This window comes from Rhinichthys klamathensis, unplaced genomic scaffold, assembly GCF_029890125.1.
Source record: "Rhinichthys klamathensis goyatoka isolate OS25496 unplaced genomic scaffold, OSU_Roscu_1.1 h1tg001186l_1, whole genome shotgun sequence".
Classification (NCBI taxonomy): Eukaryota; Metazoa; Chordata; class Actinopteri; order Cypriniformes; family Leuciscidae; genus Rhinichthys; species Rhinichthys klamathensis.
Window position 1 is genome coordinate 22,781 of NW_026607376.1, and position 19,956 is coordinate 42,736.

The window sequence follows — 19,956 nt, forward strand, 5'->3', positions numbered from 1 at the left end:
TTATCCTTGTTATCCAGTGGCGGAAACAACATTACTTAAATATCAGAAAATATAAAGGACCTAAATGAAGGATTTATCATAAGACAGCTCACCTAAAAATGAAACTTCTGTGATCGTTTAGTCACCCTCATATCATTCCAAACCTGTACGACCTTCTTTCTTGGACCACAAAAGGAGGAATCAATTCAGAACTGACCAGGAAGAAAGAATGTAATTCGGGTTTGGAACGACATGAGGGTGAATATGTGATGACGTTTTCATTTCATTGTTGGGTAAGTGATTCATTCAACTGTTTCAAACCTGTCTACAATAATCAAACATATTGAAACAGATGGAAGTGTGCGGACTGAGATTATGACTGCACTCTAATATGACAAGGACAATTTTGTAGCTTTAATATCAGAAGTAATCTTGACTGTTGATGAGAAATCCTTCAAGCAATGTTTTCAATTAGTAGTGCTGTGAAATTTTAAGTAATGGTAACACTTTACAATAAGGTCTCATAGGTTCACATTAGTTAATGCATTAGTGATGAACTAATTATGAGCAATATATTATTACAGCATTTATTAACCTTTCTAAACGTTAGTAAAAATGCAATTGATCATTGTTTATTAATGCTAGTTCATAGTGCATTAACTAATGTTAACAAATACAACTTTTGATTTGAAAAAATGTAGAAACTAACATTAAAGATTAATAAATGCTGCAGAAGTATTGTTCATGGTTTGGTTCTGTGAACTAATGCATTAAATAATGTACAGTAAACATTTGAAAACTTATTGTAAAGTGTTACCGAATTAATAAATGAACATAAATACACTTTTGATCGTGGTTCAGCTAAATGTTGCATCACAGCATCCAGTGCCGTGCAACCGCTTCTAAAATTTGTAGATAATAGCGTAAATCTACAGTGTATAACACAAGCAGGGCTTCGGGCGACATCCGCTACATCAAATCATTAGCGTTTACTGAAGTACGCTCACTTAAGTCAACATAAATAACAGAAAAATACACACAATCCCACAGGGCTCCCAAATAAATCTCAAGATGATCTGTAAAGTACTCAATATATTCCCTAATGCACCCTTACTCTCACAAAAAAGAAACATTTTAGAAATTGACACACAGTTTCCTTCTGTGACAGCCTGCAAAAATAAAGGCGAGGCACTCCCATCGAGAGCATCCTTCTATAGACATAGAAATAACAACGTTAACAAAAAAAGAAGTCTTCATTTTACAAAGTGCTTGACATTTTTCACAGTGTGTGATTTCAGCAGTCTGCCTTGTGATTTACGGAGCTCTGACACTAATGTTTCTGTCCCAAATATGGAATATATAATATGGCAGCTGCATGGGCTTGTCCAACACTTTGCAGTTGTCCCATGAGCTCAAAGGTAAGTGAAGTCTTGTAAAGGAGGAAACAATATTTGAGATGTTTCATCACCCATAATGAGTAACACCTCCACCAAACCAGTTCTTCTGGGTGAGGGAATAGTCTCACCACATTTGAATAAAGCTCAAGTGTACAGTTAAAGGTCAATGCATAACCTGAACATTCCTGCAGAGCAGCTCTGAGGGGTCACTTCCTGTGAAGCCTGCATCATTTCCTGTTGAAACCCAAACGTCTCTGCAAGTGAGGACTGGCATGGTTCACGAGGCAGAGGGCCATATGGGCAGTGGATGGGCCTCGGTGTTGAACACGTACTTATCCAGACTGAGCAGCTCGGTGTCGTCAGAGAACAGGAGGAAGAGATACTTCAGCGTCTCGCCCAGGAAGAAGCTCTCCATCTTATCTCTGGGTGCGGGGTTCAACGGGTCACGGACGTTACCTATGGAGGTGTAGCCCCCGCTGGGGACCTGAGACAGAAATTGAGTAAAGAAGTCAAGTTTCTTTATTTATTATTGGCACAGCTAGCACACTGTTCAATGGGCAGTGAAAATGCTTCCAGCTGAGACCGATAAATGAAATATATTCAAATTCTATACTATTTTGTCTTTAAAAAAACACCCACACCCACTAAAAGATAGAATCAAGCATCTTAAAAAGCTACAAGTGAATTTTGCCATAAAATGTGGGGGGAAATAATTTTGAGATTTGCTCAAGATTACATTCAACAGTGTTATTAATTTATTTAGCCATTTTAGAGATTAACGTTAAGTTTTTAAGTGAACATTAGGCGATGGCAAAGGTAATCTAAGTGTGAAAACAGAAATATTTAGTACAATTTTGGATTTTCTCTAATATGGACTGATTCTGATGAATATTTTTTTTTTTAATTGGCTGATTTATTAAATTGTGAAAGAATGGTTGGGAGGGAGCATGAAGAATCATTTCCACAGATGAAATGGCACCTCTGAGTCCAGACCTTAAATTCATTGAAAGTCTTCAGGATGTGCTGGAATAGACTTCACAGAGTGCTGGACTCTTGCATTGTCAATACAAGATCTTAACTAAAAATTGATGTACCTCTTGATGAAAATAAATGTTGAGATGTTATTTCCATCAAGAGGTACATACATTTTTGGTCAAGATCTTGTATTGCCAATGCAAGATCGAAGTACTCTGTCTGGACTCAGAGACGCCAATTCATGTGTGGAAATGATTCTTCATGCTCCCTCCGAACCATTCTTTCACAATTTGAGCCTGATGAATCTTGACATTGTCATCCTGGAATATGGCCATGATGTGTCTTCCTACATGGATGTTTAAGAAATGAAAAGCTACACACTCCATCAATTAGGGTTAGAAGAACGGTTGCCAAACATATAACATGCTAGAAACATAATAATCACTGCAATAATGATCAGATTCAAAGACTCTTAAGCATTTGCCTATTTAAATCCAGACAGCGATTTATTTTGTGTGTGAGTGTATACATATAACAAATTTTTTTTTTTAAATTACAATAAGAGAAGAAATATATTCTATTTTTATTGAATAAAATATTTTCTTTATATTTTAGTCTCAGATTTTGGACCCTACAGTATATAATATTTCTTGTAATGTAAGAAAAACTATAAAATGTGCTATTTACAAAATGCTGGAATGTAAAATTCAGAGAAAATTCTTGCAGGTCTCACTCACTCTGGTGTGCTTGTTGAAACTTTGCAGAATGTCCCAGCCCCAGTCCCTGTATTTGCTGTCATTAGTGAATCTGTACATGTAGAACAGACTCTCTACTGTCTCTGGTCTCAGCAAGTTGTGTCTGTCAGCAGGCTGCACATGCATATTGAAGAGAGAAAACAAAATCTGTTAATGTAAAAGGGCACCAACTATTATAAAGGTCATCTCATCAGTGCTGAGCGCAGAATCTGTTTTGTTCTTCAGAACAGAAGAATAAACATAAAGACCTTGATTAGACAATCTGAACCCAACACGGCCTCTACACTGTTTAGGGGTCTATTACCATTTTATTTCTAGACAAAGGAGAGAAAAGGCATTATGGTGTTGTTCCAAAACCTGCATCAGCAGTTTAAGGTCTTGTCTCAAACCATCCAGGGAGTTTATTGTCAAAAATGAGTGGTGACTGTACAGGTTAATGAACCTTCACATCGATGTCCCGTCCGCTTTGGTACTGCAGGTTAAAGTGAGCGATCTCTGGGCTCAGGCCCGTCTCCATCTGCGCATACATCTGATGGCACGTCTCCATCAACTGCAGAGCCAGGTCCATGTGATCAGCGGGCAGGCCGTTGTGAGCGCCGAGAGCCAGCGTGCCAGGAAGAAAACACACCAAATGATCCTGGATGAGACAGAGAGAGTGTTGTTATGGAGAAAGAGATTCACATTATAAAGCCTACTATAGCTAAACTAAAACTCATTTTTGAAAACACATCTTTTTTCTCAGGCGTACTCATAATTGTGGATATGTAGCCTTAGTGAGTTAAAATTTTATATTATGAAATTTGTACGATGTTTGTTTTTATTGTGTTTTTATTTGTGTTTTTGTGAAGCACCTTGGTCAGCAGAAATGCTGTTTTAAGGTGCTATATAAATAAAAGTGACCTTGACTATATCATATTTGATACACAAAATGACAAAGCCTCTAAATTACCAACATGATCAAAAGTTGGCTTAAAAACCTTGCTACATATCTTCTGCCCTCTGATTGATAGTTCATACCTTTTTAGTAAGTTTACCATTTTAAAAACGTTATCCTTCAGGTCGTGGCATAGTACGTGTCTTTTTGCTGTGAAATCTTTACTGATTTTTATAAAGACTTTTATATTGTTAGTAATATTTTAAGATGAACAATGACTGAAACAACTTAGCTTTACTTGATTCTCTATACAATTGTTTTTAGAAAAAGCATGATTAAATGTATCAAATATGATACACTGCTTTTGAGGAAAGTTTATTTGTACATCGTTCAATCATCATTGTATTGCATTGCATTGTTTTAGCAGCATACATGTTTAGAACAACATGAATTTTCATTTTTGGGTGAACTATCCCTTTAAGTATGACACTTGGTGGCTGAAATGAAGTTATTACTTTCTCACCATCTTGGGATTGAGACGGCCGTTGGACAGCTCCCCAACGAAGGTCAGTTTACTAGGAGAAGTCTGTCTCAAGAGATTCTTTTTGACACCTTCTACAGCCTGAAGATAGTCCTCCAGCAACCTGAAACAATATGCAAACATCACACTATGCATTTGACGTGATTAAGTTCGCCCTCTAGAGACAAAAATAAGCTACTGCATCTTTTTGTACATTGAGAGCGTCCCAGACTTCAGTCGATCCTCATAGTCATACGTGTCTCTGTGATGAATAAAATCAAACATAGAAAGTGAGGGCTCCGATCCAACCCCATCAGTGTCTTAGCGAGATAACAGACAGGATTCAGAGGTCATTTAAATAGACCACATTCTCCATTGACTAGCATATCCATCACCAACCTGAGGCCTCATTTATAACCGTTGCGTACGCACAAAACAGGCCCTGAAAGAGGCGTACGCCACTTCCGACGCATAAATTGCCATTTATAAAAACAAACTTGACGGGAAATTTTGCGCACCTGAACGCAAACTCTGACCCATGCGTACGAACGTTTTGGAGACGGAGCAGTTTGGCGACACCGATGGTGAGCTGGATTTAAATGTCTTTTTGGTCACTTAAAATCTAAAGAAAATTATACATAGCCTATATAGAAAGATAATAGCCTACAAATATAATTTCACTCACCAAGCCTATCACTTGAAGCCAATATCCATCCCTTCTTGTCCGAGTCAGCGAGCGCGTTGGCCGTTTTGTGAAACTGACGCACATAGCCTATCTAACGGCAGATGAAGTAAAACCGTAAATGAGTCCTAATCATAAATACAGTGCATGCTCACAATAACAGTTTAAATAAATAAAATAATGATTTAAACTATGTTTTACTTCTGATATAGCCTAAACATTTAGGTAGATTAAATATAGATAAAATATTCTCATTAATGGAGTTAAACACAAACTACATGAAATAATTACTGTTCAGATTAGAGTAACGCGTTACCGGCATCACTGCTGGCGAGGACCCCGTTCCTGTCCAGTGACGCAAGATCGGCGGCGCTTGAGAGGCCCCTTTGGCACGGGGCCCTGGGGGGCCGCACCCAAGCTATCTCTATGAGGCGCTACTGCTGAGAAGTTACAACATTTGCTTATATTCAATAAATAGAAATATTTATTTCCCTCTGGCATGCTGTGTTTTAACGTTTTAACTACAGAGATAATTGCTTATCATGATAATAGCAGATTGTCTGAGAAAATAGTTTTGTGCAAATAATGCACAACCATGTCTATCTGTTTCCATTAAAAATATAAATAAATTATAAATACTATTTGGCCAGTGGAAAAGATTGAGAAAACTTTCTCTGAAATGTATTTTACACTATTTGATTTATTTATTCAAAAACAAGGCAAGGATAGGCTACTAAAAAAAATATATTAATGTAATGTGACGGCACATCCGTATTTCATATTTTGTACCTTTAAATATGGTATCACGTGGATGAATAATCATAGGCAAATGATATGCAGATGAGGATATGCATATTAAAACTAGGCGTTGTAATCTCCATATATGGTTATTTCAGGGTGGAGACACGTGCGCACAATCTTCCGCTGACTGGGATTTCTAAAGTGAATTATGCACAAGTTCTGGCGTATGAACGGTTTTATAAGTCTGAATATTTTTTTTTGTGTACGTACGCCATTTTTGGCTTTCGGGCGCACGTACACTTTTAGTAAGGATCTTACGCCCAGTTTTATAAATGAGGCCCCTGGTCTTGTGTGGATTTGATATTCCACACCAGACTGAGACATATATCAAAACTCATTAACAGTCAGTGTCTACTGAACCCCAGTGAACACCTTTTTATTGAATTATTCAAAACCGAACCCAATGAAAAAAGCGAGGAGCAAGTGTGTGTGATGTCAACACAGCGGGAGTCTAACGAGACTCAGGTGTGAGCAGTGCATGACAATGATCCGTCAAGCTCAACAGAGACAGAATCGCAGCAGCAGAGAGAACAGAAAGACAGAATAACATCCTGTCAAGAGCACAAAATGGCTGATGTCGCATTTCGCCAGGAGCAATGACACCTTGGCACTGTCCCTAATGGTGGTGGACATGTGCGAAACATGCCTATGACAGTATATGCCTATATCAGTCATCATGGTGATACGGTCTTGTGAGGGCTTTTTTACCAATTTTATTGTCCGTCAGACAAAAAGTTTAAGTTCAACTAGTTATAAACGTAACAGCACACCTCTCCTCAAAAAAGCAACACCATTTGAGGTATCATTTAAGTCTGGGATGATTTATGTGCCAATACAAAAAGTCAATAATTATTTAAATGTTATGGTTGATAACTGAAAATGGCTGATATTACAATTCAATACTAATTTGTCTAAATAAATGAAATAAAACACTAACAAATATAAACATTACAACACATGAAATCAATCATTTTAAATGTAACAAGTGAATTTAGTAGGCATCACGAATTTGCTAAAAATTCCATTTACAGTGTTATTAAATTATTCGATTGCTTAGATTTAGTGAGCATTAATTGACAGGAGTAATCTAAATGTAATTGTATATATATATATATATATATATATATATATATATATATATATATATGAATATGAGCAATAGTGATTTTTGCTGGAATTACAGCTAAAAGAATATTGCTTTATTATGCCAATATACTATTTTTTTAATGTTAAAATACATTGACTCCATCAATAGTATGATATTGACTATCCAAGAATAGCTGCCAGGGTGAGTGTTCAGGAAGCCTATTTGAAAACGGGCTTTATTTCTGTGACTGTTATTTTTGTTGATCCTAGCAGCACACAAATTACACACTTATCACCACTGTTTGTTTTCTACTTCATAGCACAATGTTTTTAGTGCTTGAGTCCCAAATTTGACATTCAAACAGAAACATTAACACTTATATAATTTGAGACCTCTTGAAACCAATTCCATCAAGAAATGATGACATCATAATAAAATAATCGAATACTAAATGCACCGAAGTCACCTCCAGGTTTTCAAGAGCAACACAAGTGCCCTGTACTTTTATCACTGTCAAGGCTAAGTAGCATGTCGTTACATAATAATTAAACCATGCTCAGTTTTTTTGTTCTTTCCCAGTGCAATTCACTCTATCAGTAACTGACAATGTGAATCAATCATACCACCCCATCTGTGACCAGAACCATAACCTCAGTACATTAGGCTCAGTGAGCATCACCAATTCTCTGGAACCCATTAGCTAAAAGCACCAGTGGGCTATTGACACCCGGTCTAAGCACTAAATTTATGAACCGTCAGCCAAAGCTGCATTCGTATCTGCTGTTAGTGTAACTCACTCAGTCTCTTTCTTTCCACCCTGTAGCCACTGTTTGAGCAGGTACTCGTAGTAGCTGTCCGCACGGGCCCCCAGCGTAAAGGCCCCTCGCCGAGTGAATTTACCACTGTTTGTGTTGATGAACATAGGCACCAGACCATCACGCTTTCCCTCCAATCTGTGGACCTGTCTGGTCACCTCCTCCACTGCATTCTGAGAACAGAGGGAGATATACAAAAATCTTAACTTGATTTTTTTAAAATTACAAAAATAAAATAATAAAAATAGGAAAAAAATGAAAAAAATGGTACAAATAATGTACCTGGTACTGCGGGTCCTGTGTGAGTCGGCTGAGCTCTCTGAACTCCAGCTGAATGCTGGTCACCTCTGCGACTGTGCTGTCTGTGGTCCAGCGTGGAGGGTGAGCGGTTCCTTTACCAATGTTCACGTCAGAGTAGGGGATTTTAGATGGCGTCTTGAAAGCAGGCATTAATCTGAAGCCAATGTCTTTCTACAAAAACAGAGACACAACAAGTGTTTTATCTGTGGTCTATTAAAATAGTTGACTCATCTGTGTAAGCCAAAAGCTATAAACCTTTAAAGCTATACTTTGTCCTTTACTAGGACAATGAAGGATATGAAGGATAATGAGGATGATACTAAATTAAATAAAGATTTGAAGTACTTACAGCTTTTTCCAGAAAGAGTGTGTCCCCGGACAAGTGGTATGTGCTCAAGAGACCCCCCAAAATACGTATGGTACTCTCAAAAAGATTCACATCCACATTTTTGGAAAAAGATAATTCTGTCTCGACCCACTTCCTCGCCTCTGCAAACTCTAATATACAAAGATTTAGAAAGAGAGAGACACATAGAGAAAGAAAGAGAGAGAGAGAGAGAGAGAGAGAGAGAGAGAGAGAGAGAGAGAGAGAGAGAGAGAGAGAGAGAGAGAGAGAGAGAGAGAGAGAGAGAGAGAGAGAGAGAGAGAGAGAGAGAGAGAGAGAAGGAGGGGGTGCAAAGTACAATTTTTCCATCATTATTCATATTTATATAGTCTTTTTCACACAATATATTTTTAATTAATGGGATTATCTTCAAATATGGGAACTTTAGGCCCTGTGGACTTCAATTTGTATCTTCAAGTTTATTCAATTTGTATGCTAGCAACGTCCAACTGTGGATATGCACAACTGTTCAAAGGTTTTGGGTCAAAATGATATTTTAATGTTTTTTATGATCATTTTTCATTATCATTATAATATGCTGATTTGCTGCTCAAGAAACATTTTTTTATTATTATCAATGAGGAAAACAGTTGTGCAGCTTAATATTTTTGTGGAAACCTTGATACATTTTTGCGGGATTCTTTGATTAATGGAAAGTTCAAAAGAACAGTATTTATTTAACGACATTTTTTTTTTCTTTTTAACAATGTAAAAGTCTTTACTGTAGTTTTTAATCAATTTAATGCTGTCACTTTTAATCAATGTTGACAACCGGAAATGAAACAAGCAATAGATTTGAAATGTGCATACAGTGGTCAAAAAACAAAAGCTGCAGTTATAAGACTCACCGTCTTTCAGGCCAAGGATCCACATGGTGTCTAGTGCATCTATAAGTGTGAGGCCCAGACCGAACCACTCTCCATGAGTCTTAGATATGGGCTTCAGTTCATCATGACCCCACGCAAAAGCCTTGTAGCCCTTCCACGCGTGCCTGAAAGCCTCCCGCACCGCCTCTACATGATCCACGGGCTTCACTGTGACTGTGTACAACAAATAAATCACAGAAAGACATTAAGATGATCACATGTCTGAGGCGTTTGGCCTTAATAATTGTGGGATGAATTCTGATACCTGGTTCTAAGTTGGTAGCTCCCTCGGCATCAGCCACTGTTCCTTCTTTCCCATGGGCGGTGGACTGAAGCTCCGTCCCCTGCTCCGCCTCGATCATTGCCCCGCGCCAGCTAGGAGTCCAAAAACAACACTGGCATCAATTGTAACATCCAATCCAGAGATTCAGCACCCATAATAGCACTGTTTCCGTCCAGATGACCCATGATTATAACTGCAATTACACATGAGCAGGAGTCCCACAACAGGACACAGCTGGAGGAAATGAAAGCTCATCGCAACTCACTTCAAAAACGCTGCATTACCAGCTCAACTGTTAATCAACTGTTCCCTAAGGCACTATCAGCACACGGGAGTGTTTGTCTTCTGCTCCTGCTATGCATTCTCTGCTCTTTCTAAAGGCAGTGACACACCAAGCCAACGTAAAAGAACTAGCAACGACAAAAGCTGACTGTGTTGTCACCTCACGTCGGCTGCGTCTCGGCCAAAAACCTGCGCTTGAACACACCAAAAGGACTACAGGAGACTGTAGACGAGCACGTGCGTTCTGAGCCTGCGTGTAGGGAAATACCCGTCTATATCAGCAGGTGTTAAATAGTATATATTCATCATTCAAAAAGGGAAACTGAAACTAGGACTGCAGATATATAAACAGTAAACAAAGCAGCACTTGCTCACCATTTTGAATATCAATCATGCTCAGGTAAGATGACTTAAAATTAGAACAGCCTTCTGTTATATATATTAATGACCTAAATATATTAGTGACCTTTTACACCCTTACTCTCCAACTAGAGCACTCAGGTCTTCTGACCAATTGCTATTGACGGTTCCTCGTTGCCGTTTTAAATCTAAGAGTGACCGTGCCTTTTCAGTGAAGGGTCCGAAATTATGGAATAGTCTTCCTTTCCACGTGAGGTCATCATCATCGCTAGCCATTTTTTAAGTCTTCTTTAAAAACATATCTGTTTTCTTTAGCTTTTGAATAGATCATGAAATGGGTTTTTAAAAGCTGATAGAATGATTTTGTATTTAAATGTGTTTATTTATTCTAGCTTGATCTGTAAAGCACTTTGGGTCAACTTCTGTTGTTTTTTAATGTGCTATAAAAAGAAAGGTTGACTTGACTTGACTTCTGTCTGTGCCGTCTTGACGACTTTGGTCGCTTTAGCTTTTATTTTTTTATTAACATCCAATCAGAGTTCTCTCTCTCACCGATGCCGATTAGACATACTCAATCGGACAAAAAGCTAGTGCAGACGGTGCAGAACACACCGCAAAAACTGGACCAGTTGACGCTCAATGACGGCCAACATAATTCATCCAAAAATTTAAATCTGTTATCATTTTTATATCATTCTTTTTGTGTGTGTAAATTTTGGAGCAGCTGTAAGTACTATAAGGTGTTCACACTTGTACTTCGGTTCTCTTGGTTCTTTTGGCCTGGACTAAAAAAGAAAACGATACATTTAGTCCTGGTTCACACTGTCATTTTTAAGACCGAACCTAAACATACAAAACAAAAAATATGACATTTTTTTATGACGTATATTTTGTGATGGAACTTAGCAAACATCCAAAACAATGCTGTGTGCTGGGCTAAACGCACTCGTCGAATGAGTGTAAATATGATGGTATTTATACCAGCTGAGAACACATTAAGAGCTTATAGAATGTGTAAAGGAATTGTGTGAAAGATAAAATGTGTAAAACACCACGAGCAATTCCTCTGTTTTGCAATCACATCCTGTTTTTGGTTCGTTTAGATGTCTTTGGTCCATGTTACGTTAATATTTCAGTCGAACTTGTTTTGGAATCGGTCCACTTGTTTGGTTCGCACAAAGGTTCGGGTGGCAGTGTTCAAACGTATTCAAATGAACCGCATTAAAAGAGCCATCGCACCAGAGTCAATTTTAATATAACCAAATATGCCATGTGTGAACACACACTAAATGTCATTGTAAGTATAGGAAAATTCAAAAATTGTGTTCCAAATTCAGGAGTTTTTAAACTGTGGGCCACGAGAGGTGCGCAAAAAATAAATATTGTCAAATGTTAAAATTTTCAGAATTTGATATTATGCTCACTATTATTATCCATGTTGAAAACAGTCCTTAATACTTTTTTTGGGAAACTGTAAATGTTTTTTTCTTCCAGGATTTTTAGGATTTTAGGTGTCTTTACTGTTACTTTTTATCATTTTTATGCGTGCTTGCTAAATAAAAGTATTAACTGTTTAAAAAAATCTTATCAACCCTGAACTTCAGAACGGTAGTGTACTTTTTTTCATTTATTTATCTACCTTTATATTTAAGGAGGGGGGGTTGCTCACAAAGGGACCATTATATTGCAGGTCTGTGCAAAAAAGTTTGAAAAACTCTTTTCAAATTAGCAGTCTACAGGTTTCGAATGGCATGATGGTGAGTAAATGAACACAGGATTAACTATTTCTTAAAGAAATTTGTCATTAATATGTACCCATATACAGTGACGGATGAATCTGACAAGCATCAATGTGAAAATGTATTTCATTTAGTGGAGGGGATAAAATTCGTAGTAGCTCCAAGCGTGTGAGTGAGACTATTAACAAATAATTGGCAATAAAACTCATAATTACTGTCAGTTTTAATACCTCTACTTACTCGAAAGGTTAAATACTAAGCCAACAACAAATAAATGTCAATGACTAATCCTTTAACCATTTATCATAATTAAAAGTCTCATATAAAAATGTCTGCATTGATTTAATGTAAGATATCCAAACCTAATGACTGTTTTTGCTTCTTTCCCTCCGTCGTCTTCTCTCTTGATCTCGGGTTCGGGTTCTTCTCTATCTTTCACCTGCCAATCTGACACATTCCCTCGCTTCTGTAGAGCTGGAGGACCACGCTTGCTAGGGGGCTTCCTCTGCTGATTCAAACCGCCCAACATAAAAAGACAAGAGTAGATAAAGAATCTTAGGATACATTTACACGACAACGATGTACACATTTTTTTTCGCATACAGAAAAACGATCTCCATTCACACGGATTAGCGAAATAGACTAAAAACGCTGTATTATGGATGCCAGGCCAGTAGTTGGCAATGTCACTTTGTGAAGAAACACTACACGCCTATAGACTGAACACATAATACGCATGCGCATAATGTCACCGTTTTCACAAACTAATGTTTTTTATGTCATAAATTACCTTATTAACATAATATTAAAATATTATGTATTTAAAAAAAAAATTTGTAACAATTGTAATTTTGTAATCTTTTTAAATGTACTGTATCAATATAATAATGCTATAATTGATCAAATTTATTTTTGTATTTTATTTTATTAAATTTTGGTTTACGATTTAAGTTGTTTTGTTATTGTTTTAGCAGGGGCTGGAAAAACCCTTAAAAATGAGTAGAAAAATGATAAATTTAACGATATAATAAATATACCAAATAACTAAGACATATTCCTACTAACCATAGCTGGAGGTTTGGGAAGTATTGGAATGCTTGGTCTTTGAAGCTCTGGCAGCACTTCTGGTGGGACATCCAGGACATCAGGGACAACTCCTGGTGGGAGCTTTGGGACGAGGCCAGGAGGAATGGGCCTGAGACCTCTGTTTTCCATTTCAACCCAGTCCTCTTTCAACGATCTGTCAGAGAGCCCTAGACAACAAACAGACAGAAATAAATCTCATAAACCATGTGATGTTTAATAAAACTTTTACCCCAGCCAGGCGCGGTGTTTGCGCGGGGGGGGGGGGGGGGGGCAGGGGGGGCATTGCCCCCCCTGGTGGCTGAAACCCGTTTAATTTTTCTTTTTGCATTGTTAAAAAATAGGCCTATATATATTATAAATATTTTAAATAACACAAAACAACTAAATGGTGGTAGGTAATAGGCTACACATCTGATTTTATATACTGCTTTAGTAAAAAAAAAAACTGCAATGGAAACAGGTTTTTGCGCATTTACAGTCAGCTGACTTAGAGAAGACGCGGGGATAATAATAATAATTATCATCATTATTATAACATTTATTAGGCTACATATGTAGAAGACGCTTATCAAAAAAAAGGAACAAAGCAATTCGTCACATATCATTCATAATACAGGGCTAAGATGATCACAAATAGGCTAAAAAAGATTTTGACGCATATCCAAGTGTGTGTGCGGAATGTGGAGCGCGCACTGGATGGCACGGAGGCGCGGGGCGTGGGCGCGAACACTTGCATTTTCCCATCAACAGTGGAAACAACTTAAAATAGGCTAGCCTACTCTATCATTTCTGGTCATACAGAAAATAATAATACATTATTCGCAACTACTTTTATTTGTGTACACTCACAATAACAAGAAAACGTTGTGCTTTTGTAAAATAAAATAAAACAATCAGGCGCGCTTCATGGTCTCCGTGAACTGAAGCGCTAGAACTGAAACAAAATATAGCCTAAGCTAAAGCTTGAAATGTCCACTTTAAAACGAACAAATCAATATTTGTCAATATTTTAAATGTTTAATAAAGGGGCAAAAAGTCATAAACAAAAATCTGAAAATTCGTCCATATTATTTATTTTGCGCAGCATTTGGTGTGTAGTAGTTCAAATTAAAATTTTGGTGTTCGACTTTGCGTTTTAAAAATACAACCGTTTATTTTTCGTTTTGCAATTACGGGTTAAATAAGGAAAAACGAATGGACACAAAAGTACACTGACCGTTTGGACATAATACGAGTTCTTTATTAAATTCATAAAAGAAACAATAATTACAGGAGTAGGCCTACTGGATTCTAAACCTCAAAGAAATGCCACAATCAAGACCTCGGAGCAGAAATGAGGGAGAAACAGCCAGGAACTCTTAGGCTATATGTGCCGTTCGCAGTATAAGGGTCTGCCATTAATGCTTGGATAACACACCACGTCTCCTTCCATTAATAATAATAATAATGTCTAGTGTGTAATAATGTCTAAATACATTTTAGTCGCATAACATCGGTTAATGGAAACGCCGTCATTTCGCAATAGTTTTTTATCGACATTTAAAAAAAGGCGCAAAAGTTTTGCGCAAATCTGTAATCGAAACGCGCCTAATGATTACTACATGAACGAATGAATGAATGCTACAATGATTTTTTTTTTTGCCCCCCCTGGCTCGAATGTCAAACTCCGCCTATGACCCCAGCAGCTAATATAAACGAGCAGAGACTGTGCCAATCATCTATCTTTTGTGATTTCACCTTTCATATCCTGTGAAATGTCATTAAAGAGGACGGAATAAAGTACCTCTCCACTGCTCCGACAGACTGGAATAGGAAAGAATCCCACAGATGAAGAGGAAGGCCAGCAGGAAAAGAATCAGACTGCGCTGAAGCCGAGACAGCTGCTTCCATTTCTGCCAAAACAAACGCAAACAATACATGGACAATCGGAGGAAAGTGCAGCAATTTTATATTTGATGGATTGACGTGGCAACTGTAATGACCGCCAAATATAGTGCTACAAAAACAAAGCTACAGGGAAACAACTACAATATGATTGATCCTGCACTCAGAAATCAAATCTAAAAGAACTTTTCTCTCAGTACAAACGTCACTATAGTTTAATCAACCTAACTAATTCAATCAACATGCATTTCAGATAACGGAAGGCATTAAAGGGAAAGTTCGCCCAAAAAATCCTACATTTCCTCACCCACATGTTGTTCAAACCTGCATGATTTTCTTTTTCTGTGAAACAAAAATGAGACACACTACCTTTGAAAAGTTTGGGGTCACTTAGACTTTTTAATGTTTTTGAAAGAAGTCTCTTCTGCTCATAAAAGCTGCATTTATTTGATTTACAATATAGTAACTGTTTTCTATTTTATATATTGTAAAATGTCATTTATTTCTGTGATGATAAAGTGGAATTTTCAACATCATTACTCCAGTCTTCAGTGTCACATGATCCTTTAGAAATTATTCTAATTTGCTGCTTTTTTAAAATTATTATCAATGTTGAAAACAGTTTTGCTTCCTAATATTTGTGATACATTTTATTCACAATTTTTTGCTGAATAGAAAGTTTGAACAGCATTTATTTGAAACATTGTTTGTCTTTATTGTCACTTTTGATCAATTTAATGCATCCTTGCTGAATAAAAGAATTAATTTCTTAAAATAAAAACAGTTGTTCATTGAGCTGATTGAGGACAATTCATTCACTAACCGAGTTCTTGAGTTGAACTTACTGACTTAGTGATTTGTTTGCTTTTTTTGGTGTTCTTATGTTGTTGTTTTTTCACATTAAAATAGTGTTGCATGAACAAGAGCCTCAATTTGGGTTACCAAGAAAAAAATTAAGTAGTTTAGAAAGACATGACGGTGAGTAAATCCTAGCAGAACTGTTTTTTATTTTTTTGATGAACTGTTCCTTTAAGCTACATTTTTAAATTAAAAGTTTTGTTTTTTTCAAGCCACAAAATTGTGTTTTCGGCTTAGCAGGAAGTGTGTGTCTGCTTTCCGGCGATAATTAAGTATATACAAATTAGTAGATTATATGTGAGGGGAAAAAAAAAACAAGGGTTTTGACATCCCCAGTCTGGCTAGGACTGAACACAACGATTACAGTGCCAGCATTTTCTTCTCAGAATATTAAATAGATGTCAAGCCACACAGACAGGAAAATGGCACTCATTTACACAAACAAATAAAGACGCAGAAGCCATCAGGCGTCGAACATCACAGTTAATGAATGAAAAATATATAATGCTCTGTATTTATGTCCATTAGAACAAGGGTTAAGATGGCATGTTAAGAATAAAATAGGCAAACACTAACCCTCCAGCAGGACTGCCTCCGGTGCTTGCCGTTGGTGTAGCTGCGGTTGTGTTGGTCTCCCAGCGTCAGAGAGACAAAGTCCTTCCTCTGTGGCGAGTACATCTCTAACACAGCCCGCCACTCAAACACACTGAATCAAATAGGCGAGACAGGGAAAAAAAGACGAGAATGACACAGATATCAAGTGATTTTCCCACAAATCACTATTCGTTACATGAGCTGAGCACATGAAGGTCTGTGGCTCCTGCCATGCTGATCTTCACAGCTCCCTGAGGAGAATTGAGGTGTAAAACACAGATCTCGTCACAAGATTACTTGATACCAGACTAAAACTGAAGTGAAATGAGGCACGGGGTGGCACATCTGATCTGAGAACAACACCATGGGACAGGGCTGTTCACCTCACTGTCCCAGGGCCATGAGAGCCATGTAAGAGGGGATTAGGAACATTAGCCTAAGTCCATCTGGTTTCTATCATACCAAACCCAGTTCACTGGATAGAATAGATTTAAAACACTGGCCTGCTAAGATGACACACATATGCTGCAGGACAGGGGAAGGTTGAATGCAGACTGTGTCCCAAATGCAAATTACAAGTAAAATCATCTGTTTGAGATTGTCATTTGAAGGTTCAGTTCTGTTTTGAGGACAACGTTCCCACACTTTTTAACCATTTCATTACCCTTCCTGTTGTTTTTGATTAGCCTACGGGATATGAATGTTCCTTTTAAATAGCATGCAAATTCAAATTGATTTGCGGATAAATCTTTCAAAATGATTTCTGAACTGGTCGACTGATTAACTGATTCGCTCACAGATCACACATCACTACGGGTTTTGAGCAGGTTTTACACTACACAAGAAAACATTTTTATCAAGGAAAGAGTTTTTTTTTATTTTAAATACAAATGTTAAATGTTCACATTTATTTTCATGATAGGCCAGGACAAAACTCGTAATCTGAGTCCACAAATAACCTGATTCGTTTGGTCATGTTGAGTTAAATGACTGTTTTAAATATCCACCCAACTATTTACCACCATTTTTTAATTTTCTAAAAATACATAGGCTGCATTCGAAATCACATACTTCCCAACTAAAAGTACCCAGATGACCTACTTCTTCCGGTGAGATTCTGAAGTGTACAATGCATACAATGGACACTTTACTATCCCATAAGGCCACGGAAGAGTTGGTAGGTCCCATGATAATGACAACATGGCGAATGTAGAACATACTTAAGAACATACTTTGTTCAGATAGATTAGAACATACTTTTTTAGTGGTCGTGAAGTAATATTCAAAATAAGTACCTAATCAAAATAGTATGCGATTTCGGATGCAGTATGTAGGCCGTTCCGTCGTATGCACACTTCAGAATCTCACCGGTAGTAGGTCAGGGTACTTTTTGCCTAGTCCTTTATGAGTACTGTGAATTCGGACATACTTCTTTAGTCACCTACTGTTTTTCACCTAGTAGGTAAGTATGCGATTTCAGATACAGCCAATAACTGAAGTGTGCATACAACATGGCGAACGTAAGTTAGTACGTCCAGATTACACTCATACTACAGACATTCATACTAGAACATACTCTCTTTTTTTTAGCAGTCGTGAAGTAATTATTTATTCAAAATAAGTACCTACTCAAGAGAATGTGATTTCGGATGCAGCCATAGTTTTACAATGTCATTCCTTGATATTGTTTTTATTTTTTAAACCTCTGAATACTTGTTCCTAGGCCAGCCAAGTCATAACATTTGGCAGCCTGTTTTGAGGGTACCTAAAATAGGTAGGTCATCTACATTGACATACCGGATTTTTAAATCAATAGCTTTACAATACCATATCAATTTGGTGCCAGCGCCCCTAATAAGGATATAAGGATTTGTACTGCAAGTAATTCTACTTATGACTTTTAAATCACTTTTCTTAAAATCATCATCAGTTAAATTAAAATACTTGAAAATTTGTTGTCACGTGCCTGTACTTATTTTACATTGACAGATTTTCCACTGCACACATCTATGCTGCAAACGCTTTGGCAAAACAATAGTGTCTGTTATACCATTAAAGCACACTGAAATGAAAGAGAAATATGCATAAATTTTTTTATCAACCGTTTAACCCTGCTCAGGTAAGGGACTAACTGGCCTCCAAACGAATCCTTGTTTTACCTTTCTCTTGACAACTTGCTGATCCCGGAAAGAAAGAGGATCTATATGCATGAAGAGGAGGAGGTCACAGCCAAGGCATCCCATCCACTGTGCGTGTAGTATTAGTGAACTCAGTGTGTAGGTGACAGCAGGAGTGGCTATCAGATCTCTATCTCTCCTCCATCACGCTGCTCTCATACAAACCGCGTATTACTCGCACAAAACGCATGCTGATAGACAGTCTAATCGTAATGTATCAATCTGTATAAAAATAAGCATGATCGCTGTTAATCACCAGAAAGCTGTGTTCAGTACAATGTTTATGTGACAGCTCCTATTGTATCACGTGATCCTCGTGCACACGCGTCATTCTGTCGGGCTCCGCCCTGTTTTATTAACACGTTCATGACCTTACAACAATCTCCCTTTTCACATGGAGGGCAGAAATCATGTATCAGTTAACATAATTATATTTATGATAACGTGGTTTGTGACCTGATTTTTTTTAAGTAAAAAAATGATTGAAAATGAAAAATGCTGCTTGATTAATTAAATTGTAAAAATGTTAACACAAATAAATACAATAGGCCTACATTTGGAAATTGGAATGATCCTAAGTGTGTAATTATTATTCCATACGTTATCATAGAAATGCAGTAATATATTGAATAGTGTATAGCACAGTAATATTATAAATTAAGTCATTTGACACACTTAAATAGAATAATTGAATTGACACAAGTACTGTAACGAAGCATATAAATAAGTATATTGATGACTAAGACAAGGGAGATGGTGGTGGAGTGAAATTAAAGGAACACTTTGCCGACCTGTTTTGTGGGACTGATAACACTCCTTACTCATGATATTCATATATTGCTGGATGATGATGTCCTCATACACACACTGCAAATTCAAAGGTTTGTGTGTGTGTTTTTTAGCAAGATGAATTCCGACACTTTCCAATGCCTTTCCAGATATGAACATTTTTAAACTTTTATGGCAAGTTCAGGTATGCAGTGATTTCCCACTTCATCCCATTCCACACAGATTTTCAGACGTTACAGACTACATTCAGAAAAGAAAATACAGACAAATGCGACACAGCTAGGGCGCCTTGTGCTAAAGCAAATTGTACCTGCTCATGGATCCTCCTGGGGTATACCTGGGCAGCTGCAGTTCAGCTCATTAGCATGCTTTTTGGTTTGAATAGGGAAAAATACAACTTCACAAAACATTTTTTAAGAAACGGTCGTGTTTCAAACAATGATACAAAACAGTTCGACACGATTTAAA

General features: G+C 37.3%; 1 protein-coding gene across 2 annotated transcripts; it reads right to left on the minus strand.

The window, feature by feature from the left end:
• Positions 1 to 1,539: 1,539 nt before the first annotated feature.
• On the minus strand, positions 1,540 to 19,946 carry man1b1a (mannosidase, alpha, class 1B, member 1a). 2 transcript variants are annotated; one of them, XM_056244955.1, is made up of 15 exons: positions 19,799 to 19,946; positions 16,505 to 16,634; positions 14,970 to 15,078; positions 13,166 to 13,353; positions 12,463 to 12,605; positions 9,702 to 9,811; positions 9,419 to 9,610; positions 8,535 to 8,683; positions 8,168 to 8,356; positions 7,868 to 8,058; positions 4,504 to 4,624; positions 3,549 to 3,743; positions 3,089 to 3,220; positions 1,654 to 1,860; positions 1,540 to 1,622 (listed from the first exon to the last, which is right to left on the minus strand). In XM_056244955.1, exons 1-14 carry the CDS (start codon positions 19,804 to 19,806, stop codon positions 1,654 to 1,656), a joined length of 2,064 nt encoding a protein of 687 aa, XP_056100930.1. In that variant the 5' UTR covers positions 19,807 to 19,946; the 3' UTR covers positions 1,540 to 1,622. The 2 variants fall into 2 exon arrangements, with proteins under 2 accessions (XP_056100930.1, XP_056100929.1); XM_056244954.1 differs by having other exon boundaries at positions 12,463 to 12,608.
• Between the last annotated feature and the right edge of the window lie 10 nt (positions 19,947 to 19,956).

Excerpts from the sequence above, each read along its gene's own strand:
- man1b1a (XM_056244954.1), bottom strand. Across the intron at positions 8,059-8,167 it reads CACAGGACCCGCAGTACCAG|AATGCAGTGGAGGAGGTGAC; the intron begins GTACATTATTTG and ends CTCTGTTCTCAG. Across the intron at positions 4,625-7,867 it reads GGTGGAAAGAAAGAGACTGA|GTTGCTGGAGGACTATCTTC; the intron begins GTGAGTTACACT and ends ATATTGTTTCAG.